The 27,913-nt window shown below is 38.6% G+C and overlaps 2 protein-coding genes across 10 annotated transcripts in view; one reads left to right on the top strand and one right to left on the bottom strand.

Annotated features, from left to right (window-relative positions):
* The window catches only part of RECQL (RecQ like helicase), a 32,724-nt gene extending 25,348 nt beyond the window's left edge, over positions 1-7,376 (bottom strand). For 3 of the 9 annotated variants that reach the window (XR_010832936.1, XR_010832935.1, XM_013195986.3), the window contains exons 1-6: positions 7,217-7,365; positions 6,398-6,561; positions 5,399-5,468; positions 3,101-3,334; positions 1,019-1,198; positions 16-122 (exon numbers count right to left, since the gene is read on the bottom strand). Coding sequence is in view for 7 of the 9 variants with exons in the window: in XM_013195986.3 (XP_013051440.1) it covers positions 16-122; positions 1,019-1,198; positions 3,101-3,334; positions 5,399-5,414 (537 nt within the window). In the remaining 2 variants the exon portion in view is untranslated. Of the gene's footprint in view, positions 1-15; positions 123-1,018; positions 1,199-3,100; positions 3,335-3,656; positions 3,712-5,398; positions 5,469-6,397; positions 6,562-7,032; positions 7,191-7,216 lie in introns of those variants that run through there. The other 6 variants (XM_067000828.1, XM_013195990.3, XM_013195987.3 and 3 more) reach the window with 6 other exon arrangements.
* Positions 7,377-7,406: 30 nt separating this feature from the next.
* Positions 7,407-18,991, top strand: GOLT1B (golgi transport 1B). The gene is made up of 5 exons (XM_048046758.2): positions 7,407-7,540; positions 11,180-11,271; positions 12,978-13,156; positions 16,474-16,555; positions 17,946-18,991. Exons 1-5 carry the CDS (start codon positions 7,516-7,518, stop codon positions 17,982-17,984), a joined length of 417 nt encoding a protein of 138 aa, XP_047902715.1. The 5' UTR covers positions 7,407-7,515; the 3' UTR covers positions 17,985-18,991.
* Positions 18,992-27,913: the final 8,922 nt, after the last annotated feature.

Raw genomic sequence — 27,913 nt, 5'->3', positions numbered from 1 at the left:
GGCAGTTAATCATACCTTACTGCTTGAAGCATTTAATAAAGTTGCAGAAATGCCAAGCTGTTCCAGAACCATAAGCTGATCTTCCATAAGTGATATCAAAGGACATATAACGAGTGTGAAACCTGTAACAATAAATTATTTGTGGCATCTGAAGCATTGTTTGAATGTTGTCATCTCAAATACATTTAAAAACAAGCAAATGAAAAAAACTATTACATCAATCCTGTTCTGTAAGAACTGCGCAACAGGAGCTTAAACTTCACGCTTACTAGCGGATTCCTCTCCTAGACAGATAAGAGAGCGATAGGTCACATACGGATATATTCGATCAACTGCCTTTGACATGAACGTTCTCTTAGAATCCAGACCACAAAAAATTGTGCTGCAACAAAGTATAAGAACTAATATACAAAGCAAAGCAAGTTAGATTCACAGCTGTGTCGTGAGGTAACACATAACTAAGCAATGCTAGGTATTGGTAGGTTAGATCTTTCCAAGCAACTGATGGGTTATTTTTCAAAAAAAAAAAAAAATAAAGTATGAAAACTACAACTGAATACTTGTTTTTACAAATGAATATACAGAGTGTCTCCCAAATAATCTGGATCTAAAACTTCAGAATGGAACAGAAAAATAACAGGTATCCATACTTCAATAATTTACAAGCTGTATATAGAATTAAGAGGCAAAGAAAAAACTAATGACAAAGTGTTATGTTTTTAAACACTAGGGAAACTTTTTAAAGTAATGACAGGAACCTAAATAAATTATTTAAATTTAAATCACATCTAAATGGCACATCTGTTTTAAAGGTGCTATTGCTCCTTAAAATAAATTTAAAAAAAAAAAAAAGAACAAAACAAGTATTTCCAGTAAATCTCTCCCTCAAATCTTCATTCTTTCCCTCACCCCCATATATTGTTATATCAGACTCCAACGTCACATGCATTCTTCAAATAGCTACAGAAGAGAGTAACTACAATATATAAACAATTTGATGTTTCCTCCCTTTACATACCATCAGAACAGACAGCTGGTAACTGATAACAAAGGCTCTTTCCACCACCTGTAGGCATGACAAGAAATACATCCTTTCCTGCCATTACAGCATTTACTGTTTCAAGTTGCAAGGACCTGAACTTCTGGAGTTTAAACTTGCTCTGCAGTGCAGTTTTTATCTTCTCATACCATGGAAAATCTGTTAAGAAAAAAAAAAATGCATTTTATAATTACTTTCTTAAAACATATGGAACGGTAATTTACATATACAATAACGAGATCTGAAAGTGATATAATTTCAAATATGTGAAAGTTTTCAAAGATTCAATAAGGGCACACACAAACTGAGTCTGTATAAACTGATTTCTAGAAATTATACCTTTGGAAACCCTATGAAAATGTAAACACAATCTACCTCCAGACTAAAAGCTTTCATGCATGTAAATGTGAACTAATACTAAGAACTCATAAGCACATGAAGGACTTTAAAATGCTAACGATCTAGTCAATTGACTAGTTGAAAATTAAATGGAAATGAGAAACTCACTCTGAAAATAATAAAAAAAAAGACAAAAACTCCTACAGCAGCCTTACTATTAAATTGCCCAAATGCTTCGTTCACACAAATGCAGCAATTACAAAGAGAATAATGAAGGCAGGGTTATCACTTGTTCCATATATTCCAGAGATAATAAGCATTAAAAAAAAAAGGGGGGGAGGGCAATCACCCAAAATAATAATGTGTTTATAACAGTTTTATTCTTTTTCCCTAAGAAGAGTTACAGACTGCACCATTTTAAGAGATAATACTTTCAAAACTTGAATTTCAGATGCACCAGGATGCATATTAACCATTTTCTTATTAATAAAATAAAGCTACAGAAAAACTGTGGGAATTCCAGTCCCCACTGCAAGCAATGCAAGAATTAACTCTGGGACCTGAGGCGGCATAGCTTCCTAATTTACAGAGATCACAGCTAAGTTCCAAAGTTCTCTGAAAACAAGAAAAGCTTCCCAATGATTTCAGCAAGCTTTATACTGAGACCAAATTTAGCTGTACTTCTTATTCTATATGTAAATATGCAGCATCTGATTAAAAAGGTGTTAGGTTTTTAAGCTTAGAAGGAGAGAACAAGGCACAAAGACACCCAAAACATATCAATTTCTTCAAAAGCAGTGATTTGCAATTATGAAGTATCAATATGCGCCTAATGTTTTACCAGACTTGGACAAATATGGGTTAGGCTACAAAATCAATTTCATTTAAAAACAAAACAAACAAAACAAAAAACAAAACAAAACAAAAACCAAACCAACCAAACAAAAAAACCCACCAAAGCTATATACAATAGATACAGACAGGAACTAACAATGCACTTCCAAATTACACGTGAAGTAAAAGAGGAGGAAAATAATAAAAAGATCTAAATTGAATTTGCCAGGAATAACACAGTCGAGACCCATCAGCTATCTAGGACTTCAGTTAATATTTAATTTTAAAGATGGAACTTCCAAAAGAAGAGCAGCCCTCACACCACCATGGGACACTTGTAAGTTGGACCAACTCTACTGTAATAACGCATGCTACATGACTTTCAGCAGTCAGCATCCATGACTTTCAGCAGTCAGCATCCATCTGATTTGCATCATTAGGTAAAATGGTGGGGCTAAATAACCCACAGGAGAAACCACCCATTGAAGCAAGAAAAAACAGAGAGACAGTGCAAAGTATCTTCAGGAGTGCAAGACTTATTAACAAATCCTGAAAATATCCAGACTAATTATTCCGTGATTATTTTTGATCTAAAAATAAGTATTGCAATACATGCAGATTTGCTCTTGGATTCTTTTAGCAACTCCAATCAAGCTGTGACTTTGCAACAAGAAAAGAATAAAAGTAGTTATAACAGGCCATTCTTGTCATAATTCTGTCCATAAGAACTCAGATTAGTATTAAGGAATGTCCAGGGAGGTAAGTACAAATATTAACCCATGTAATTAAGATGGCAGGCCCCCCAGCTGAACAAAATGAAATGGAACAATATCATTATCCAAACAAAACTCTGTATGAACACATTTTTCCCATACTGAATTAGATTACCTCTGTGCCAGAATATTTGAATTTGACTGTCCAAACCTTTTTTGTTCCACGCTTCAGCTGAGGTTTCGGTTTCTTTACTTCCCCCTGCCTCCAAGTCTCCTGAGGACTTCTTTATCAGCCCTTTTAACATTGTCTTCTTCTGAATGAGTTCTTGCTGTTTATCCAGAAGCTCCTGAATCTGCATCTCCACTGCCTGCAGCTCATTTTCAATGGAAAGCAATTCCTCCTCTAGCACTGAAGAGAAAACAGGATGAAGGCAAAATAGTGACTATTAATCACAGTTTTGAAGGGCATTGTATTTCACGTGTTGATCAAGAACAATTGAAATTAAAAATAAACAGCATCTAGAGAAAAAGACTGCATGATAGGCCTACCAGTTAAGTTTACACGATCTTAATCTTTGTACGTACCATGTAAAAATACTTAGCAAGGCTTAACAACATACGTGATTTTATATGACCTATTAATTTAAGAAATATATACTCTAGGTTGTCATCTCCGATACAGTATATGAGAGAGATGAAACATAACTAATAGAGAAAAAAATCACCTCTACCTAGTTTCTCAGAAGTGGTGTCTCACCAGAGAAATGCTTGCCATTATCTTCTTTTCTGCAGATTTATATTGAACAATGAAAAGCAAATTGCATTTGCCTGATATTAAAGCTGAAAGAGCTTCAATGAGCACAAAAGCAGTACTCCAGCCATCCAGCCATTTGCAATGTGAGCACAATGTTAGCACATTTTTAGCAGAAAGCATTTACATGTAAGAATCAACATTAAACTCAGCAAGCAAAGGTCTTCTGAAGATGGAAATAGGGGTAATAGCAGAAAGCTCTATTTCTTGCATCCAGATCTCCCTTCTTATGCAGTACCAGAGCATTTGCTAAATGTCAAGGTTTGAACATGCAGGACAAAAGCTTTTACAAACACACACTGTTTAAATCGGAAAAAGCTGAAGCAAACACTCCCCAAAAGGCTGACTTACATAAGTGAATCCTTGGCAGGGATTTGCCTTTTTACATCCTTATGTGCATCTGTGTGAATTATGGACTGTGTTCCAGAACTTGGGCCCACAGGTTCACAGAAGTAATTAACATTTAACGCATACCACCACTTCCGAGACAGGTTAGAAAAGCATAAGAAATATCTTTTCTTTTTTTTCCCTCGAAAATAACTAGGTTTGGCCCAAACATAGCAGATACAATAATTTGCTTATGGGAGTAAAAGTGATTCATATGGAAAAAGATATCCTCATTATAAATGGCACAAAATGGGGATACTTGTCTTCCAAAATGCCCACTTTTATTCAGCAGGAATGAGTTGAAAATGTCTTAAAATATGAAGCATACTGTCAAAGCACTGAAAGCCAAGTCATTTGGCCAGATAAACCTACTTACATTTTAGTTTTTAATCCAAGAAACAAAAAGTTATTCAGTTCAAAAAAAAAAAAAAGGCAGGAGGATTGAACCAGGTGATCTTTAAAGGTCCCTTCCAACCCAAACCATTCTACTGTCTTATGAAGACCTTTTCCTTCACATCTGAAGTATAGAATCACAGAATGGCTCAGGTTGGAATGGATCTTAAAGATCACCCAGTTGCAACCCCCCTGCCATGGGCAAGGATGCCACCCACCAGATCAAGTTGCCCAGGGCCTCATCCAGCCTGGCCTTGAACACCTCCAGGGATGGGGCATCCACAGCCTCTCTGGGCAACCTGTTCCAGTGCCTCACCACCCTCTGAGAGAAGAATTTCCTTCTAACCTCTAATCTAAATCTCCCCTCTTTCAGTTTAAAACCATTTCCCCTTGTCCTATCATTATCTACCCAAGTAAAGAGTCACTATCCATCCTTTTTAAGACCCCTTTAAGTACTGAAAGGCTGTGATGAGGTCACCCTTCTCTTCTGTAGGCTGAACATCCCCAGCTCTCCCAGCCTATCTTTGTAGGAGAGGTTCTCCAGCCCCTTGATCATCTTTGTGTCCCTCCTCTGGACCCATTCTAAAAGCTCCGCATCCTTCTTGTACTGGGGGCTCCAGAGCTGGATGCAGCACTCCAGGTGGGGCCTCACAAGGGCAGAGCAGAGGGGGACAATCACCTCCCTTGACCTGCTGGCCGCTCCTCTTTTGATGCAGCCCAGAATGCAGTTGGCCTTCTGGGCAATGTGTAACAACATAGAGCTGACACACTCCTTTCTGCATACATTAAATTCATATAAAGAACAATAAATAGCATCATGTGATCAAGTCTGTTAGTCAAAAGACAGCAAAATGAACATACTGAATACTAATTTTGGATTACCTGCAACAGCTGCCATCTCTGGAGGTTACAGAAGGCTATCCTCAGGAGAATTTGCTTAACCAAACTGTCACTAATAATAATGAAAAAAAAAATCATTACTAATCTTTCTAAACTTAGAACAAATTTACTGCAAGAAATTTTTCATTAATATATAAGGTGTTAGTATAACAGGTTAAGTATAGGTTCATTTAATCTGCCCATAATAAATATACCCAACTACATGACAACACACTTTTTTCCCTTCTGCAAAAGAGATAGATATGAAGTCATAAACAGATCCTAAGGCTACACAGAGCTTACCAGCCTTCCAATGAAACCATGTGAATTTTGACCAAGACTTAGATTTTACAAAACACTCTCTCTTCCTTCTTAATAGATGAATGGTGTAATATAGACCAGACATTGACCTACCTTAGGCCTACCTTTTTTTGGTTCTCTTCAACAACTACTTTACAGAAAAATCAGAACAATTACATTCTGTCCATTAGAAAAGTATCCACCATAATACCTGGAGGATACTCACCCAGAAAAAGTGAAAGGGAGCAAATTCAATGGACCTGCACTAGAAGCTGATCCTACTGTATCCCACCTATTTTACTGTGTTCCTACAAATGGCGGAAAAATACATACATAAACAAAGACTATGCAAATAAAGGACCAAATTTGTCAGAAGAATTTGTATGCAAAACTAAGTCCCACACTTCAGACAGAAGTCGATAGGATAATTCAGCAGTTTCCATGTCACCCATGAAATCTGAGTTACAGTCCTGTCTTTCCACCACCTGTCACTTACACAAAAGCATCTGGAAATGTTCACCTTTCCAAAATACAGAGCAGGTAGGGACAAAAAGAAAATCAGTAGCTACAGAACTGACAAACTGCAAATGCAATACACTACTTCTGTTCCCCCCAAATAAACGCAATAGTCACAAATACCGCCAGGCTGATAGCTCATAAGCCATTTTCTTATCCAAAGAGTGGGAAGCAAATTAAACTTACCTATAGAGGTTCCCCTCTATGGTGCTGAGGCTCTGTAAGCCTTTAGTTTAGATTCTGCCTCTAAAAGAGGTAGCTCAGCATACCTTCCAACTGATTATATAACAGCACTGCCAGCAAAGTCCTCAACCAGCCTTTGACTCCTCAAAAACGCAGCTCCTAAGAAACTGAATAAAGATGAACTTGTACCTTATGATCCACAGGTGGATAAAAGGCAAGTGAAAGCATTATGCCCCTTAGGTAGTTTAACCCCACTGTACAAACAGCTGGTTACTACCATATCATGCCATTAGAGCTTTTCATAAGTCACCCTGCGGCTCAGCATCCTGGCGCTGGGAGCTCCCTCACCCCCTTCCCTCCAGCCCCCGACTTGGAGCTCTGGGGTACCCCTGTGCAAGGGGCACGGTGCTCAGGGAACCCAGCCCATCATAGAATCAGTAGGGTTGGAAAAGCCCTCCAGTACCATCTGGTCCAACCACCCCCCTACCACCAATGTCACCCACTAAACCATGTCCCTAAGCACTACGTCCAACCTTTCCTTAAACACCCCCAGGGACGGTGACTCCACCACCTCACTGGGCAACCCGTTCCAGTGCCTGACTGCTCTTTCTGAGAAGAAATGTCTTTTAATTTCCAACCTGAACCTCCTCTGGCGCAACTTGAGGCCATTCCCTCTAGTCCATCGCCTTTACAACCGCGGAAGCGCCACTCACGCGACGGAGCAACAGGGCACAACCTGCAGGCAGCCCCAAAACCCCGGCGCGCACCCCATAAACCCCTGACTAAAGGATCTGATTTATTTCTTTTTAAAACCGAACTCACGTCACAGACCAGCACGCCGAGCAGCCGTTCCCGGGTCCACCCTCACCTCCAGCCGCCCCCGACGGGGCTGCCTCAGTGCTTACGGCCGCGGCCCCGAAACAGCCCCAAAACTGCCCCAAAAGAGCCCAATACACCCCCAAAACGGCCCAACCGGCTGCCGGGCCCCGCCTCTTCCGCTGCCGGCCTCCTTTCAGCCGGCGGCGAGGCGCAGCGGCTGCGTGTTTCCGGAGGACGTGGCTGCTGCTGCTGCCGCCACTTTGCTCCCGCCGCCGTTTGCTTCTCCTGCCGCCGCCGCCGCCATGATCTCGCTGTCGGACACGCAGAGTGAGCGCCGCGCCCGGCTCGGGGGGCGCTGAGAGGGGCCCGGCGCTGGGGCGCCGCAGGCGGGGCTGGGCGGGCCGGGGGAGCGGAGCGGTGCCGGCCCGGCCCGGTACTGGTGCCGGTGCCCTTTGCCTTGTGGTGCTGTGTTGGGCTTTGAGAGCCTTCCCGTGGGGCTCTGAGAGTGGTTAGAATAGAGCAGAATGAATGGGAGTTGAGTGCTGAACGAGCAGTAGCTGGCAGGTCGACCCCTTCTAATGCGCCTCTTGGGTGGGCGTCAGAGGTTTTCTGTAGGTCCCCCTTCGGTGACTGCACGGTGCCGCTTACAGCTTGCTCCTGTTGAAGCAGAAGTTCACAGGTGGCGTTGAAGGGGTTATAAAGAGAGGGTCAGCCACGTAATCTAAAGTAAATAAAGAAAAACTTGTATGGTAGTGTGGTCATGTCTTTACTGGGGGTTAGAGATGCTGAAAGGGAAAATGCAAAGAAATCAAAGAGGGTCCACAGGTATGTAAACTGCCAGGTAAAGGAGATCGTTAGGCCTCTGGTTTAAACTAATATCATGCATATGGTCCTTTTTTAGTATGGCTGCTGTGAAAGGAAATAAGGCTGTGCAATAACCACTGTCATGTCACTTGAAGGAGGATGTGTAAAAGCTGTAAAAAAATAAAGTTTATATCTGAATTTATCTTGATAGCTGGGTACTGAGAAAAGATACTGAAAAGCCAGCTAAGGCAAAGGATGAAGGCGGGCAGTAAAGCAGGCTAGCAAGATTCCAGGTGAAGAATTTCTTGAGCTGATTTCATGCTTTGTTACTGAATAGGTACTAGCTGTTCAGTGTTAATTTCAGTTTTGTGACCCATTAAATCATTTTGGGCTTTGCTTTTGTTCATTCACCTATCATCGTGTCCAGACTGTTAATTGGAGGAAACAAAAAATCTCTTCATGATGAAGAGATCTGTTCTCTGTTTTTACTTTTCTTAGCTTCTTGTTTGGGACCTTCACCTAACTCCTTGTGCTGGCTCTACTGCCTTTAACTTTCAGAGCCAAGAGTAGTAGGTAAAATACTGTATAGTTTAGTGTTTTTGAATTATTTCTCTGAAGTTCTAGAGATATCTTCAGATATTTTGAAACTCGCTCCTGCTTGGAAAAAAACAGTTAGCTGTAGAGTCATTAGTGGAGTCGTGTGATAAATAGCTGGAGAGGCACACTTCATTAGTTGACATTTGAAAATAAAAAATCTAGAGCTTCTGAAGGACTATAGTGCATGATTCTGTTCTTGTTTTCATACCAAAGGATGTGCTGTTGTATTCCCTGAACTTTCACAACCAGTGTATCTTAAGTTTTAGTATTTGCTAAGTGATTTTGATGTAGTGCTGCAATATTCTCACAGCTCATGGAATTTTCACAGAAGCATTGAGAAAGCATTGCTCCCACCTCTCAGGAAATCAGTTGTTTAAAAAAATAAAAATCAGAACATCATGTGGTTAGTGTGTGTTTCTCCGTTCTAGACGGAGAAGTTGTATTTGAGTTTTCTAGAAGTTGTATTCTAGAATGTATTCTAGTTGTATTTCTAGAAGTTGTATTTGAGTAATATAGTAATATTCTGGTGTGGGAGGGAGAAGGCATTCAAAACCAGCTCACACCCTCTATAATACTTCCTTCTTTATTGTTTGCAAAGATGATGTACACAATAGCAATGCTAGTCATACTTAACTTTATATTCTTGGGGGGGCTGGATCTGAGTTGTAATATGAATCTGATCAGTAACATCTATTTGAGATGAGTCCAGAAGTACTTCCCTCTGCCAATATCTCATCTGCTTTCAGCAGTAATTTTTGGCATGATAATGGTGGGCTCTTTTCCGTTCTTTTTTTTCCCCTCTGCTAACCAGAGAATATGGTTGGCTTCTGAAGAGAATCTGAGTCTGTTGTAGCAGTAGGTGAATACCGGAGAGTGTAGAGTAGTAAGTGCAGCAGCTGTTGGGAGTCAGCCTCTGCTTCGTGCTAGATCCCTTCTTTGTGCTGTTTCTGAAGGAGGAATGAATAGTCACTTCTAAGGGTTGCAAATCTGTCTTACTGGCAGCTGGTAACTCTTTTGGAGCCCTGCCTCCAAGTATTTTCCTCCCAGATTGTTTCTCCTTCTTCTGAAGTAAAGAGCACTAGAGAAAAGGGCAGACAGCAATTGTTGTATTAGTTTCAGTCAGCGGTTTCATTGAAAATACAACTTGCAATTCATCTATGCTTCATCATAAATATTGTCTGCTTAATTGTAATGGGTTATGTAGCAGTTTTAATCCTGAGTGGTTAAAATGTTCGTAGCATAGGTTTAATGTGGTAGACAATATTGTACAATTACAGATTTAACACTGTGGTCTGCAGCCTTGCTGAAAGACAAGCCCTTAGGGAAGTTGGGGAATTTTAATGTTTTTGTACTCTGAGCTGTTCTGAATTTATTTGCTACAAATAAAGTTTTTTGTTATATACAAGTCTGAAATAGGCACTATGATACTACTTTTCTGCTAAGCTCTTCAAGCAACAATAAATAATCAAGTAACTCAACATTGCAGTTAAAAGGGCAAAAAAAAAATACCTGCAGATAACTGTTCTGGCTTTAATTTGGCTAAGAGGAGTGGTGAAGGTTTTGGGTTAGGCCATACAAAAGTACTGGTATCTCCAATGTATGCTGGATTGCCAACCCATCTATAATAATGCTGTTGTTCATGTATCCTGTAGGTTTCTAAATCCTCTAGTCATAAGGACAGTGGTAACGTAACGGTGAGCGCATGGATAAATGCAAAGGCTTTTGCAGCCAGGTTGCTGCTGTTCCTCTTCCTCTGCATTCAGTCTGTGTGAGAGTCAGAGGAAGGCCTTAAAAATTTAATCTTAATAGTAGGATGTATTTGTATGTATGTTCTTCAAAATGCCTTGGAGGCTATTGCTAAATGGTATCTTTAATCATAGCTTGACACTAGCCTGGTTTCCCAGACAAGCAAAGCTTCTGTCCTACTCTTTGCCTACCCAGTGTTTCTTGACCAACCTTTTCAGACAGGCAGAACTCAGAGTATCTGCAAGTTTTGTGACAACTGGCAGGGAACCCAAGTTAATATTCAACAGCAGTCAGCACATGCAATTTGGAAGGGGCCTACAGCATTTGTCTGGAATGGTGTTTAATCCAGAAGTTGGGTGGAAGTGCCATGTGAGGCCTCAGGGGGGTGGGAAGGATGGGTTACTTGTGTTACTGCAACAAACAAAATGGGATAAGAGTTGCAAATGGAAATCAAGGTTTCATTTGTTCATAAAATCCTTTTCTCTATGCTAGCAGTAAATCAAAAGGGATCTTTGCCATATGTGTATATGCATACATGCTTTTGTTGCACTCGGTTTCAGTATATAGTTTCAAATACATCCTTTTTATGATAAGCAGCTTCCACCAGCTAGTCTTTCTCTAGCTGGTATTGAAATAACCTATATACAAGACTGCTTTGTTTGTACACTCAGGAAAGTTTAAGTAGTCATGAAATAGTCCGTGAGTTTGTCTGTGAATTTAAAATGTCTTTATTAGATGTTGCAGTTTCTCACAATTTTTATGCATGAGTTCTTCTGGTGCCATGTTCTGTTACATACTTGATCTTGTTTCTTTTTGCAGAGATTGGAATGGGTTTAACAGGCTTTGGAGTGTTTTTCCTTTTCTTTGGAATGATACTCTTCTTTGACAAAGCCCTTCTGGCTATTGGAAATGTAAGTGTGTACTCTTCAGTCTTAGATTCTGCACTGCTCATAATTAAGTATATGATATATTGTTCTCTTTTCAATTTAATATATTAAACTAAAACTAGGTCACAAAAATACTGTGGCAACTTGGTGTAAAGGAGTTATGCTCATGATTTGAGTGAATCATTTTTCCTGATAAAAGTTAGAGCAGCTCATATCAATCTAAACATCATACCTCCAGGTCAGGCCTTTGATATGTTGTTCAGACAAGCAGCACCTTGTTTTACAGTTGTTATGCTGATGCAAATAAGATTTTTAGGTTGGCTGTCATTACTAAGACGTTTCTTTTTTTTTGTGATCTTGTAACTGTCAAAGTTAAGTATCCATTTGGATAACAATACTAACGTGTTCTGTTAAGCGTTGTTTTGCTGTGCCTTATCAGGGAAGAGAGAAGCATGAATTCTTGATCTGGGCTTAGAAGAGCCAATTGCCTTTCATAGTAGTGAGCTGTAGTAGAGAGCTGTAATATCTTCAGTCTTTACCAAATGGAAGTTTTGCTTAAGCAGGATTAAAAAAAAAATCCTAGTGCTGATGCATAAAATTCCCAATGCAAAACAAATGAAAAATAACATGGTGTTTCCTGAATCAGATATTGCTGTGCCTCTGCTGTTCCTAGCTTTGCCAGCCAGTCAAAGCACACAGCCTGAAAGACACTTGCGTCCTCTTTTGCTGATACCTAAAAGTCTGTGGTCAAAACTGATCAGTTTCTTTCTGTGGCAGCAGCATCAAACACTCAGATTTCCTGGAGGAAAATTCAAAAGTATGCATTTGAATTTGGGTGCATTGTGTGAAAGAGTAAGAAATAAAATAACGCATATTTTTTCTTAATGGAAGGTGGAAATATGAGATCCAGTTTAGGGCAAATGATGAATAGGTAGGAAGAGACAATGAAAGGCTCTGTGGTAGCCAAAGATAATGCAAGGAAAGGTACTGTATCCGTAGAGAGTTTTTAAAAAAGTGGTAAGAAAGTTTCTTAAATAACATTAATGGATGAAGTTCAGGTTTATGTTAATCTTGAGTAAAATCTGAGATACTATCCCTTTTCAGCAAAAACGTTGGCCAGGTTTATGCTTACAGGATGGAGTAACTTCCCTGTTGCTGAAAGATGCTGAAAGTGGCTTTAAATAGTCTGGAGTAGCATGATAGTGTTCAGCCTGTATTGGATCTAGTAAGTAGTTAAAGCTAAGGAAGGTAACTGATAATACTGTACAGCTTTTTTCCTGTTTTGCCTTTCCACTGATCAGCATGAGCTTTTGAAGGTGGCCATGCTGCAGAACAGAGGTGCTTTTGTGGCATGTCTGTTCCCAGTACCATTGACAGCTAAGATTCCTAAAACTAAGCTTCAGCACCAATTGTGGATAACGAGGGTACTTATGTTACAGGAAAGACAACTATTGTCACCAGGTCTTCTGACTTGACTGTTTGTCAGAGACCACAAAGGTACACTTCTTGCTATTTTTTTAAGCAGATAGGTGAAAAATTTAGAATGCCAGGTACGGTGCTTTAAGATGGAGTTTACAAAAGAAAACGCTGCCAAATTCTCTCTCATTATCAATCTTGGTATTAAAATAAGTTGTGCAAAAATGCAATCTAATATTTTAGAACATATATGCATTCTAAACTTAGGAATATAGTTAGCTGTTTTCTTTATTTGGTTGGTTTTTCTCTTCTAGGTTTTATTTGTGGCTGGCTTGGCTTTTGTTATCGGTTTAGAAAGAACATTTAGATTCTTCTTCCAAAAACACAAAATGAAAGCAACAGGCTTTTTCCTGGGTGGTGTGCTCATAGTTCTCATTGGTTGGCCTTTGATAGGAATGATCCTTGAAATTTATGGGTTCTTCCTATTATTCAGGTAAGACTTCTTTCCAAATTGCTTTCTGTATTGGTATGTGAAAAAATAAATGTATTTGTTTAGTGGTGCTGTATTGCAACTGGCAAAATAACATTATTTGAATGCTAACTTTTGAAGGATTTTCATTTAAAGTTGTTGGCTTACATTTGCAAGAGGCAAAAATTTGGTGTTATTCAGGACTCAAATCTGCTGATGTTTGTGAGGCAGATACCAAAATGATTTTGGTAACGTTGCTTATATCTAATCAAATAATTGTACAGCTTCAAACTATTTGGGAGCCCAAATTGTTAGCAGTGCTAAGAGTAAGTATTTTCTTCTTATAGGCAACTTAAATACCTAGGGTGGTTTTTGGTTTTGTTTTTTTTTTTGGTGGAGAGTTTGCTCTTCTCTTTGATAAATGAGGCAAAATACTTGGTTACAGACATCCTGGTTTTGTAACCTTACTATTTAATTACTGTGGTAGCCCTGTGGAAAGATGGTGTGTGTAATGTTTCATCACACTTGTGCCCTAGGATAGTTAGAATGTACAAGGTGCTGGTTTTAGTTACTGTTGTCCAAAATGCGTTAATTATGAATTTTCTTGTTCTTGAACAGCAATCTTTATATGTGTTATGTCTTTATACATGTTAGAAGAAATATGGTGCATCTGGCACAACGTCATACAACATGTCATTGCACTTAAATGTGATTGTAAGGGTGAATCCCTTACAATGTGTATATATTTTTATTTACACTTCCATGGTTGAAGCTCCATACTCTGGAAAACAAAGTAGAAAGTGTGCTAATAAGAAAGAAGGGAGGCTTTTATTGGTTCTTGGACTTCTATTCAGAAGAAGATGGTTCAGTTAATACTTATTAATCTAATACAAGGCCCACTGAATTTTTTTCAGTGTTCAGCTGCTGGCTAAATAACTCGCTTGTACCTAAAATCAAAACATTGCTTTCATACTACTCTTTTCTTCTACTTAGTAAAATGGTATGTTAATCTGACATTTAAACTCTTTAGATATCTCGAGTATTTACCTTGTTTCCTATTGAACATTCAGATTTCTGAAAATTTGTCTTGCAGTTTTAACACGTTTCTTATTGTTTTACACTGCATTATTCTGAACTCAACATTACTGCAAATGTTCTGAAAATCACTTTCACTGAATACGTTGTCACTTCTTGCACATGTCACCCGGGTTTAATCAGCCAGTACCAAGTGGAGTAGAGTATCTTTCCAAACAGAATTGTAAATTGCTATGTCTAAGCAAATATGATTATTCATGTATTATCTGTTTGTGCTAGCTAGGGGCTATCAGGGTAAAATAATGTTGAAGGGATTAAAGAAGGTCAGTAGTTTTCCTTAAGTCAGTAGGACTATCTCTTATCCAGAAGAGTGTCAACAATGGATAAATAATTCCAGGTGAATGCTTCTCACCTGTTTTAACTTAAAAATGTATCTAGACAATCTCTTCTAGTGCTTAATAGTTGTCAGAATCTTAATCTCTTGCTACAATGTTAGCTAGCTACTACTTCAAACAAAGGTGTTTTGTTTTGCTTGACTCATTAATTTCAACCACAGTCACCTTTTTGGCAACTTTTTCCTTTTTGAAGAAGGAAAAAATGTTTCCTTTCCTCATGTACCATTTTACACAATTCCTCAGGATCACCCAGCTTGTTTGCATACCAGGAAATCTTCATGGTTATCACTGGTCTCTGAAGTACATAATTCCCTTAGGCCCAAGGAATACAAGATCAGCATATGCAGTTTTGGATTTGTTGTATCAGCCTGTTGTGAGGGTGGGAATTTCTGCATGTCCTAATGACTTCAGTTACATAGCTTGCCAGGATTTTCATATGAAAAACCTTCGTATTTATCAGGAGCAATTTAGCTGTTCTACTAACTACTTCAGCTAAGGTGTATTTGGGTGATACTGTATTATCCTTTATTCAGTCTTATGATTTGTAGACCTCTAAAAACAGTTCCACTAGGTGTTCTGGTCGCTGAAGAATTTTTGCGTGTAGGTTGTCATTTTGTATAGCTGGACTACTTTTACACAATCATCTTTCACATACCCTGTAGAAGTAATAGCAGAGCCCCTGTTGTGCACAAAACAAAGGTTAGGTACTGGTGACCAAAAATACGAAAGAGGTGACATGATGGCAATGATTTCATTTATTTAGCATGTATCATCTCACCAAAGTGAGAGAGCCACGACTGCTCTTTTACTGATTTAAATCTGGAACGTCTTTCCCTTTTTTATTTAAGATACTGCCACAAGTTTCCTATCAGAGGTTTATTCCTTCACCATACCTTCATGCGCTTAAATCTTATTCACTGGAGAAGGCTATTACAGTACAGTTTCTTGTTATACTCCAAACTGCTTTTGGAGCCTTGTTCAGATTAGACATCCAAAGTTATGGCTAAAAATACTATCCTACCCATAATGACTATTTCTTATTCTTGGCTATACCAACTGTTTAAGTGTCTTACAAGCGGTTCATGTGCCCTGCATATCATGATTTACTGGATCAGTGAAATGATCTGGTCTTTTTTTTGGAATAATAAGAAAATCACAAGGACACGTTGCTGGTGTATTTAAGATATGCCCAGCAAAAAGTTCTTATCAGTAAGAGGATGGTGAATAGTGAAATCTCGCTGTTCTGATGCATCTGAGGTTTCACTATGTGTTAATCCTTATTCTATGCAGAGAATGTATAGCTCAACTCAGAATGCCAACAGCAGCTGAATTGCAACAGTTGACTGCAAACAGCTGAGACACTGCCACAGAAATTTCTTTTTACTGCTTCAGATACAAAGTGGATGTTAGACCATAGCAGCTATCCTAGGCAGCGACCCTGGCTCATTATTCAAATTTCTGACTTTATGTGAATTTGTCAAAGAAGTGAATGTTCAACTGTGTCATGCTTAATTTTCTTCAGTAAATATGAAGATTGCTATATATAGTTTCAAAGGGAATTACTCGGAATTAACTTAAAGTGTTTTTACATTGGGTATTGCAAGAATGTGTTATTAGTTGGGAGCATCAGTTCTGTTAATTAAGTTGGATATTCACTTCTTAGTTACTTTTTTTTGAAGAACTGACTCAGAGTTATGAAGAAAATGTTTATGTCCATGTAAAAAAGCTTTTTGTGGTTTTTTCCTTTCTCTGCTGAATGTGTTCATTTATTTGGTAAAATAACTTTCAGTGAAGAAGCTACAGGACTTTAATCTTGGTTTTAAAGTTAACTTCTATTTCTTCATTTCACAGCAACGTAGGAACAGTCTAATTATAAAAACTAATAATAATCTTCTGATATCTTACCTAAAGGGGTTTCTTTCCTGTGGTGGTTGGCTTTATTAGAAGAGTTCCAGTCCTTGGTTCTCTCTTGAATTTACCTGGTATAAGCTCGGTAAGTGTTTGGTACTCGATGTAAAATTTGAAGCTTTTACTGTTTTTTTGTAATTATTGTTATTCCATTGTTATTGCAATAGTAGAAATGCATTGGAATTAAAGCAGATATATTCAAATTCACTGCTCCAAAGTTGTATTCCTGTATAGGTCTTGCACCATACAGATGAACTTCATTCCCAGTGAGAGGATTTTAAATGTAAAAGGAACAAAAAGATACCGTTGTGGAAGTTGCCCCTGCTTAAGCATTGTACAGTAGAAAGAGCGCTGAATTGTGACTCAGAATGCCAGGGTTCTGATTCCTGCCCCACTGTTGGCCTGAGGTGACCACAAAGAGGCAAATTGTGCCACTGTTCTGTGCCTGATCTCCTGCCTGTCAAATGAGAAGGGCACTGTTTTCCTTTGTGCAGTATTTGGATGTATCTATGAAAGGTGGCCTGTGAAAGCAAAGAGGATTGTTCACTGTTAACACATAACATGTATGGTGAATCCAGAAACTCTTATGATCCATACTCATTCATCAAGTACAATATTTACGCAGGTCCCTTGTACCAGATTAATTCTTGCTATTTACTAAGCTTTGTACTTTTTTCAAATGCGGTTTTCCATTTTCTTGATTTAAGTAGTCAGGGCTTTGAAGACAGTTAACAGGTGCCAGAAAGATGCTAACCTAGGTAGGGTGTTTTGGTCAACTACTTTTACTGTGCTAATTTCTGTATGTATTTTGCCATAAATGTTTTTAACCCTAGTTTTCAAAGCTACAGTTTTAATAGCTACTACTTAAAAATTAATAGCGGGTATAACTCAGATGTATATAGTCCGTTTTTTAAAAATTAGTGTTTAAGATCATCTGTTCCAATCCTACAGTTTAGGCCAAGTTCTGGCTCATTTCGTGATCAATTGAATGCTTCACTTGTCAATTGATCTTGTCTACTCATTTGATTTGATCATAATGGGGTTAAATCTTGTTATAAAAAGATAATTGTTAATGTTTTATTCAAAGCCTACGTAGGCTCAGAAGAGAATCCACAGTAATGGTCAGTTGAAATATCTTACTTGGTCTACTAATGCATGTGTGGCTGATACTGTATTGTTTTGTTTTAATCATTAAGCTAGCAGTGGTATCTGCATTCTTATTTCCTTTTTCATTCTGTTGCATCTTCATGTTGCACTGTTAATGTCTATATGAGAAAACATGTCATGCAGAAACACAGTTGCAATGTAAGACTTAATTTTCACAAACTTAAATCATGAAATCTTGGTGAGTATTATTTGACTCTCATTTTCAGTCGCATATTAACTGTGCAAATAGCAAGTTATATTTGAGAGTAATTACACTGTACATAAATGTAATGCAGCCTAAAACTTTTCTATTTTCTCCTTTTCTGCAGCTTGTAGATAAAGTTGGAGAAAGCAACAACATGGTATAATGACAAGACAGCAGAAGACTGATTCTAAACTTACTGTATTATTTATAAAATCCTTTTGAAGAATACTCAGCACAAAGAGTAAGTTGTGTGCAAAGGAAAAGCTTGTAACATTCTTTATGTAACAGTTTAATTTAAAATGTATAGTCAACAATATACATTAGAAAAGAAGCTCAGCAAGTATGCTTCTAGGAAAAGTAACTCCAGAGTTCAGGAAGTAAACTGAAGAGGTGAAAGTCATGGAATAACATGTTACAACTGTTCAAGACTATTTTTGTTGATTTTTGGAAAACATGCTAGAGGCAATGAACCTTTTTGGATTTAAAGGTGCCTGTACTTTACCTCCTTATTGTCAAGGTGCAGTAGAGCAAACAGGCCTCCGTTTTTAAGGGTGATCCCAACTTATCCAACCCTCTGCTTGCTACCCTCAGTGTGCAAAAAAAAAAAAAAAAAAACCAGAAAACTTCTTGTGTAACAAGAGATGCGTCTTTTGCATGAAAGTTAAGATGACTATTCATCTTTAAGTGTATTGTGACAAAAAAGGAAACCCTACACAGTTCTGTTGTAAACACTTTTGTAAATACGTGGCTGAAATAAAACATTATCTTTAATGTTTCAAAGCCAAATGTAAGTTGATTGTATTTGCCTTCCTTTTTGGAATATGCAAAAGGTCAATCTTTAATAACTGCAGTCTTAAATGTTGGTTCTGAATGTGTAGAGTTCAGCAGGGAACTCTGGAAACTGACTTACGCTTCTTCCAGTTTGTTCTCCTCGTATTATGTCTGCATCTGGGTGAGAATGTAGCCCCTTCTCACTAACAAGAAAACTTTGAAATATATTTGGTTCACAAAACATGCATTTGGTTAAGGTGCTGACATGAACCTCTTGAAATGTATCTTATCAAAATATGAACATTTGTTTTTAAATGGTTTGAAGCTAAGGTTTCTTTGTTTATTCTGGAACTACAAATTGACTTTTATTTTTTACAGTAATAAAAGGAAAACTTAAAATTCTGTGTATGTGAGTCCATTGGGAGTAAATTGTGCTAACAGGCCAACTAGAGATCAAGTGCCAATCTCAGTGTGTTTCATAAATAGTTACTTGGGTTATCTTCAAATAATTTAAAACTTTTCTCAATCATAACAACAATTTAGCTGTTAGAGATTCTTATTTAACCTGGAATAAATGTCCCCTAATAATGCGAAGGTCAAATTTCTGCTTCTACTGGAATGTTAAACATTGTGCACTTCCAATAGATTTAGTTTCATAGCGTCCTCACCTTAAAAAAAAAAGTTGTATTTGTGAAGGTTCTGTGGTTTTCTGTTGTTCTTAACTTTTTTTTCCTTAAGTATAATGCTAAAAACTTAATTAAATGCAATGGTAGTGTTTCAAGTAGCTATGCAGTCTTAAAGGTCTGACAGATTTTTTTATTATACAGTTAAAATTGGTATTTTTTCAAAACAACTTGTAAGAAGAATCCTCGCATACTAACCATTCTGGAAGTTGCTACAAAGTTTATTTGTATAAGGCATAAGTTTTTTTCACTACAACTGCATTAATGCCTGCAGCCTACTATTTAGGCATAAATTAGGCATTGGAATGGGCTGCCCAGGGAGGTGGTTGAGTCGCCATCCCTGGAGGTCTTTAAAAGATGTTTAGATGTAGCCCTTAGTGATACGGTTTAGTGGAGGACTTGTTAGTGTTAGGTCTGAGGTTGGACTAGATGATCTTGGAGGTCTCTTCCAACCTAGACGATTCTGTGATTCTATTTCTAGCTTCCATACTTAATTTTCTTTCTTCTCAAACAGGCACAAAATAGTTTAGTGGGGGAAAAAATGCCATGACATTTATAATGAAGAACATCTGAAAAAAAATCAGGTTTTATGAATGTGTATATGAAAAGTTGGCTATATTTGCCTGATAGCATTTGTCTGTTACAGTTTACAGACAGGAGTAAATATGACTTGTGGCTCCTACCTCAGAGATGAACCAATTTTAACTGCTCCTGCAGATCTGTTGAGTGTTAAATGACTAGAAATAACACTACAACTGTTTGGCGAACTCATCGTATCTGCTTTGGTAGAGCAGTGGTCCTTACTGTGGGAATCAAGTACTGTTTAAAGCAGTATTTACATTAGAAGTCAGCTACCTGAAGATTTTTCTTCCTGTCTTTTGAGAAATAATCTAATGGGAGAGGTGGATTGTACCACATGACTCTGGAACTCTGACTGAAAGCAAATCACTTGGTAAGCTGAAGTACACTCACCGACAAGAAATCTCATATCCTTCAGAGGCAATGAAGGCACTGTGTATGATCTTCTAGCCCTCTGTAGGCAGCTCATCTTGCCTCTATTTAATTCATTATTTATTTTTTAAAAAGTCAGTTTTTGTCAGATGTGAATTGTTGTGAGAAGCATCTGAGGGAACAAAATTGTATGTTGAATTTAGCTTTGTCTTTATCTCTCAAGGTAACGTTGTCTTTCAGACGGTTTTGTCAAGATAAACGTGGGTGGCAGCAACAGTCAAAACTACTTAGCCTTAAATGTTTCTGTCACTGTAAAAATCTCTAACAGAAACAAGTTTTGAACTTTTCCCTTTTTAAATGTAATTTATAACTGCTGCTTCAAAAATCATAAGGATGGTTCTTATTCTGTGCAAATTAATATTGTAAATATACTTGTCATACCTTGAATAAATGGGTACCTTTTTCTATAACGTCTTTGTGTCTCCTTATATGCACATTTTAAGTGTTTTGACAAGTTTTCTTTTACAAAGGTTAATGGGTATGCTTTGCATACTCATACGCTTATGCAGTGATGTTACTTGCATAGCAAATAGTCTGATTAATCTTAAATAAAAAGGTTGCCTCTTACAATAAACCTTTTACGTATGCATCCCCCTCTTTCTTCTTTAGGCATCTTCCTATACATAAGATGTTACTTGTTTTTGAATCAAGGAGCAATCCACATGTAATGCCTGGCAAATAGGATGTTCTCAACTGCAGTATAACCCGTGAAAGCCTTTCTTCTGCTTTGTTTCTTGCTACTGTATAACCTCAAGCACCTTGAATTTCAGTACTTTAGTCAGAATCTGTCTATTCATGCAGGAGCTACAACTGGAGGCATGTTCTCAGCTGGTCGTTCACATTCTAGTTTCAAACATCACAACAAAAGGGAAATCGCAATTAGGTGAGAAATGCTTTCTTTGTTAAACTACTCTGCCCTCTTCACACAGGAAGAGAGGAAATAGTTTAGGAGGAAGAAAGGCACATGTCTAGCACTTAGAGCAGGTCCTGGTCCCTGTGCTTTCAGTTTAAGTCATTGATATGAGCATTACTTCTCTATATCCTAGGGAGAGTGACCTGATAAGCAGGCTTACTATTCTGTGGTAATGTGCAAGCTTACAGACTGCTGCTGTTTTCAGAGAGAGTAGGAAAACACCAAAGGCAGCATCTTAATTTGTTGAGGTGTTGTGTTTCTTCTGTGTGCTAGTTCATGCCTTAAAAACTTATTTTGACTGAAGTTCTAGCCTCTCACTTTTACCAGAGTTGGTTCTATCCTAAGAAGTTGGTTCTGTCCTAAGAATTCCAAAGAGTTAATGCTTTCTGATTTAAAAAGAGAAAAAAAAAATCACAGCTACACCTAGTTATATTTGTTAAACTGTGAGAGAGATAATGTTAATCTGTGTGTAGTTCATGGCCAATTACTTCCAGGGAACAGTTGCCATTTATTAACCAAAAATACTTTGCAGTTGTTATTGCTCACAATATGGTACCACTGTTTTCAGAGCCTGTGTCATGGAAGTTATTTAAAAAAAAAAAAAAGCATCTCCTCTGCTGTAGGCATTACAGGCAAGGCTTCATTGAATTAGTTTCCTTGCTAGACTTCAGTGTACAGACTATTCTAGCTGCTGCCCTTCTGGTTTGTTTGGTTACAAAGCTGACAAGTGGAGTCCACTTCGCTAAACTGACTATCATGTATGTCTCTGTGCCATCTCCTTGGATGACATCACCAAACCTTCGTCTCCATCTCTCTGGCTGCTGTGTCCTGGCTTCCTTTGGCTGTTAACTTCTACTGTTCAGGTTGTTCTTACTAGCTCTGACAGCACTAGCATGCCATTTCAAGACTAACCCATCAGAATCTGGCTTTTATGGCCCCTATTTGTTCTCAGTTTTTCACCTATAGTATTAGTCTTGGCATATTAAAGCATCTTTTAGAAGACTTGCTTAGTCTAGCGAAGAAATTCTGCAGCTGCTGTAATCCCTCTTCCAAGCTAATTTAAGCACATTTCTACCTGCTTAAGCATCTTCTTCAACCATGTGACAGTTTGCAGAAAAAAATGACAGGACTTGATGTGGAGTAATTTGGTGTGCAATTCACGATCTCAAATGAGGTATTTGTTAAAAGATCTTGAGAAATATCCCCAAAATCCATTTGTGTATTTACACTGGTCACTAGTGTCTGATTTACCTGCATGCCTGGAGGTTTGTTTGCTGAAGCCCGTGTACCTGCCAGCAGATACCGGGGCCACCAGGGGGAGCTACGTGAAAATTTTCGGCTGCGTTGCTGTGTACTTCCGTGGAATCATCTTAAATTCTAATTTAATTTAGACTGGGGAGCTGCGTTGGGGTTTTATACCGTCATGTGAGTGTTGAACCTTTTACAGAGAGCCACTGGCTCCGAAATGCTTTGAGCTGGCCTGGCTCAGAGCTGGCAGTATTTGAAGTAGTCAGGTTGGAATTCAGAGATTGGGAAAGTCACCTTTCCACCTGCAACAACATAGTTGCCTCACTGTCTCCTTTTCACTAGTCAGTCAAAAACATTTCCCTGAAAAGGTCAAAGAGTGGGTTGCTTTTGATGGAAACTCAGGATTCACGTGGCCCAGGTGATGAAGCACTAGGTGGAGTCACCTGATCACCTGCATGATCCACAGCTGCTCCTCCAGTAGCAACTAACCTCATTTAAAAAGACCCTTAGAGGCTTTGGTTCAGCAGTTGTGTGGATGTTTTCTCTTCTGGTGTGGGGAGGGTGTTGGCCCTAGTCAGCAGAGCTGTGTGGCAGGCTGCTGGAAGCTTCTGGAAGCAGCTTACAGGGAGGGGCCTTATGCTGCCACCATGGCTGCTGCTGAGGGGACTGTGAGGACTCGAGAGGTGAGCTGCTAGGGAACTAGCTGGAAGAAGCTTTGGAAACAAACTGTTCTTGAATAATTCCCAGGCTGTAACGTTTTTCTTGCCTCTTAGGACAGGAACAAATGACACGTTCACAAAGTGCTTATTGTGTAAAAAAGTGTAAAAGTGCTGTTTCCCTGAATGGGTGGAAATGAAAGAGCAGGAGATGTGTTTATTCCCAGTTCCAATTAGCCTTGCACATATGAACATTTCCCCTTCAGCCTTTTCCTCAGTGTTTTTGTGCTTGTCAGGTGTTCTGTTGCTGAGTTTCCCTTCATCTTCTTTCACGACTTCTTTAATGTTTCTTTCTCAGAGTGTAATTATGAGATCTGTACTCCTTTATGGTGATGCCAGTTTAAATGCTTTCCACCCCTTAGCATGTACAACAATTACTTCCTACTCTCATGCTTTTTGGGGGGCATTTTTAAACCCAGCTCATTCCAGCAATCGGCTTTACAGCACAGCCCACACACAGTTAAGTTTGTGCATCTGAGGAGGTGGCAAAATGGCACAAGGATAAACATGAGGAAATGAGCAGCAGGGAAAGGTGCTACTACAGAAAGATCTTAGTTCTCTGTACATTATATCTACTGAGACCTGACAACTAAATCAAGCCTCTCTTCTGAGAGGTGAAATGAGTTTATGACTGAGAGAGCCTCCTGTGCCTTCATCTTTCCATTTCTACAAAAAATCCTAGTAGTTTTTTTTCTCCTTCTACAAAATGGATACAAGTCATTGCAGCCACGAGTTTCTATGTATAAGGTTCATTATTTTGGCTTCTCCCATTAATTTGTTGTAGTCCCAGATAATGAAGCCCTAAACAACCTGTCCTCTGAAATAATTTAACAAATGACAAATTCTTACCCTAATATTTTGTGTGTATAAACACACGTTACATGTGTGCACACAAAATCTGTGTAATAGTTGTTTTCTATTAGGAAACTTCTACAACACTGACCTTATTCTTGTCCAGAGGTTTCTCCTTCACTTACATCAGAATTTTGATAGCTTTCCAGAACTGTATTTCCAGTCCTGTAAGGCAGCCTTACTGAAATATTTTCCTACAGTTACTTTCTTACTTCTGAGTGAATTTGGTTTTGTGACTGAAACCAATCTCAGATAATTTTCCTGACAAATATTTCAGAAGTTCTTATATTACATCCTGCCCCCCCCAAAAAAACAAACAAAAAAAAAAAACCTTTGAAAACTGTAGAAGATCAACATCAAATTTAAACACTGATTTGTCAAAATTATACCTTTTTATTGGATAAGGATTGCTTTCCACATGCTTTACCACAGAAAGTTTTCAAATCATTTGTTCTCATTCCACTTCAGAAGGAAAAAAATTCTCAGGATCCCAGCTTTCTGTTAAATAGAAAACCCAGTTTCTACCTACCTTCACCCTATCCTTTTTATGCAGACCAGTGTTATAAAAGGAAACCTTTCAGAGTGTATCAAACTATGGGTTTCTGCCCTTCGTTCTTCATAGAATTATGTAATTATACAAGGTACTTCTTTCAAAATTCACCATTTGGTTTTATAGAGCCTTTTTTTTTTCTTTCTTTCTGGACGTTAGTTCCTCATATTTCTGTGGCTTAAATGAGAGGTTATTCAGTTCTGGCTTGAATAATCTGCATGAGTGAAACCCCTTCAGTCATCTGCAAAAATTCTACTCATGAGCCCGCAGCAAAGAGAACAAATGCTGTGCTGATCTGCACAGCAACAAAATGAATGGAACATGCTTAATTGCAGGGTTTTGTGGCTGTTTTACAAAACTAATCTGCCTCTAGGGCCCCAGGTGTTGAAGCTCATATTCGCCTTGTGGATCTCTAGAACTTTGGTAACTCTTTGGAGTCAAAGTGTTTAAATTACCAAATTCTCTCATAGCTGTTAAAAACATACTCGTTAGAACTTTAGAAGTTTACCTGTGCTGTCTTGTGTTCACAGAATGCTTTGTATTAAGGAAAAATCTAGCATAGAAATGAATAATGTCCTCTTTTATGAAAATGAAATATTGAGAAAGTAGAAAATTTATGTTCTTATTGATGGATCAATACAGTTAATTGAAGATGTACAGGTAAAGAAAGATAAAGCTGTGAGTGTCCATTGCATTATTACTTCTGGAGGGTTACATAAGGAACTGAAATTAGATTGAGGTAATACATGACAATACTGCAAAAATATATCTGTATCATAAAATCACAGAATGGTTTTGGTTGGAAGGGACCCTTAAGGATCATCTAGTTCCAACCCCCCTGCCATGGGCAGGGAAACCTCCCTTGTCCTGCTGGCCACACTGCCTTTGATGCAGCCCAGGATATAGTTGGCTTTCTGGGCTGCAAGCGCACATTGTCAGCTCATGTTGAGCTTCTCATCAGCCAACACCCCCAGGTCCTTCTCCTCAGAGCTGTTCTCCATCCATTCTCCACCCAGCCTGTATTTGTGCTTAGGATTGCCCCGGCCCAGATGCAGGACCTTGCCCTTGGCCTTGTTGAACCTCATGATGTTCGCACTGGCCCACCTCTCAGGCCTGTCCAGGTCCCTGTGGATGGCATCCCTTCCCTCCAGAGTGTCGACTGTACCACACAGCTTGGTGTCATTGGCAAACTTGCTGATGGGGTACTTGATCCTGCTGTCCATGTCACCACCAAAGATGTTAAATAGCACCAGTATACCACATTTACTAATGGCAAGTTCACTTTCTGGGGGTGTTGCAGCAAGAAAAGCTGCAAGTTTGGGGGGAAGTTCTGTAGTTTTGGTGTCCTTTTTCTGATTTTTATTTGCAATTTCAGGGCCAGTTTGGCTATTAATAAAAATATCTCTTTTTAACATATAGCCGGTAGAATTCATTGTTTTGACTTCGCACAAGAGGATGTACCAAACATCCTCCGCAATTCAGGTAACATTTCTCCTTTCTCTTTCTTTTCCTTCTCCTTTTAATTAATCGGTTAAAATTTAAGAAACAGAAGAGAGAGTCTGCAACTGAGAAAATGATATGGAAATGGAGGCAAATAGAAAAGGGACAAGGTTTGCTGATGAGACTAAATCCTTCAGGGTATTGTGTTAAGTAATTCAACGAAACTAGAGCTATCTGCAAAGAGTTGCAGAAAGAGTATGAAACTGAGTTGTCAAAATGACATATAATAATGTCTGTAAATATAAACGGATGCAAATGGAAAAAAAAATATGGAAACATTGGTGAGTTGTGAATGACCCATTATCTTTCAGGAGAGAAATCTTGGAATTAGTCTGTAAAAATATCGTTTCAGTTTAGTGGGGGTGAAAGAAAAAAAAAGAGCAGTCAAATCAGGAAACAGAACATCAGGATTATGATGACAAGAACGAGGAAAAAGAGAAAATGAGAAGTAAACCTGGTTATCTGCATTTTGAGTGTTTTCTGTAGTTCAGGTGCCCATCTTAAGAGTGATCAAAGGTATGTAACTGCTCTTGTATTAAGACAAAAAAGATTGGGACAATTTATCTGGAAAAGGCCATGACTGACAGTGGATTCAAGAGTAGCCTATAAAATCACAAATGACATAAAGGAGAGGCATAATTTCATCTTCACTTCTGTTTACAGTATTTCTCACAGTATCAGAAGAAGGGAGGATCATGTGAAATTTTCAAGTGTCTAGTTGAAAACAAAACAAAATGAGGTATTTTTTCCACCAAAAAAAAAAAAGAGAGCTAAATTGTGGAACATGTTAACATGAGATCTTGTAGATGCCAAATTTTACATGGATTCAAAAAACAATTAGATAAATCAGTAGGATAAAAATCCATGCACATCTGTTAAGCCTGAAGAATTATACTTCAGGAAATTGGTGTGGCACAAACCCCCTGAGGCTACACGAGCATGTCAGGAAAGTGTCCCTGCATGCTTTTTCTGTTCTTGTACTCCTTTGTAGACATGGGTACTATACAGTGTCAGAGACAGGTTACTGGATCAAATGTGCCTTTGGCCTGCCACAGTATGGTTGTTCCTGCATTGTGTTTGTAATGTGAAGATAATTTATCATGAATAGATTGAATTGCTCACATGAGCACTGAACAGCAGTTCACTGATGATGAATTGTATCTGTCTGATGCTTCTTTGCTGCTACCTTCTGCCTTGCATTTTTCTGATCCCTCTTTCTTCTCTCCTAAATAGCCACTAAAACATCATTGTTTCCATGAACTTTCATTTTGGGTAGCATCATTTACCTGTGTTTCTTTGGAATCCAAATTTTTGTAACTCCCTTAAATAGTACTTTCTTACCTGGCCAGAGTGACAGGTATGGAGACCTGCTTTGGTTTTTATAACCAATCTCCAGCACTGTGCAAGTGAGAATAATTCCGGTACATCATGCAAGGCAGAACCTGATGCTTTTATCAGTTGAGTTGAAGTGAAACAGCTTTCAACAGCTACTCTAAAGCAGAGGAGAAGGGGAAAACATTTGTGAAAACATTAATAAAGGAAGAAAAGCAGCTGAGGGAGCTGGGATTGTTTAGCCAGGAGAAAAGAAGGTTCAGGGGAGACCTAATTGTACTTTACAATTACCTTAATGGAGGTTGTAGCAAGGTGGGAATGGGGCTGTTCTCCCAAGTGATGAGAGGAAACGGTCTCCAGTTGTGCCAGGGGAGGTTTAGGTTGAATATTAGAAGAAATTTCTTTACTGAAAAGGTTGCGTGGCACTGGTACAGGCTGCCCAGGGAAGTGGTTGAGTCACCATCCCTGGAGGTCTTCAAGAAATGTGTAGACATATAACTTAGTAACATGGTTTAG

Source organism: Anser cygnoides, chromosome 1 (assembly GCF_040182565.1).
Source record: "Anser cygnoides isolate HZ-2024a breed goose chromosome 1, Taihu_goose_T2T_genome, whole genome shotgun sequence".
Classification (NCBI taxonomy): domain Eukaryota; kingdom Metazoa; phylum Chordata; class Aves; order Anseriformes; family Anatidae; genus Anser; species Anser cygnoides.
Note: the sequence above shows the minus strand (reverse complement) of the source record. Positions and strands in the feature narration are given on the sequence as shown.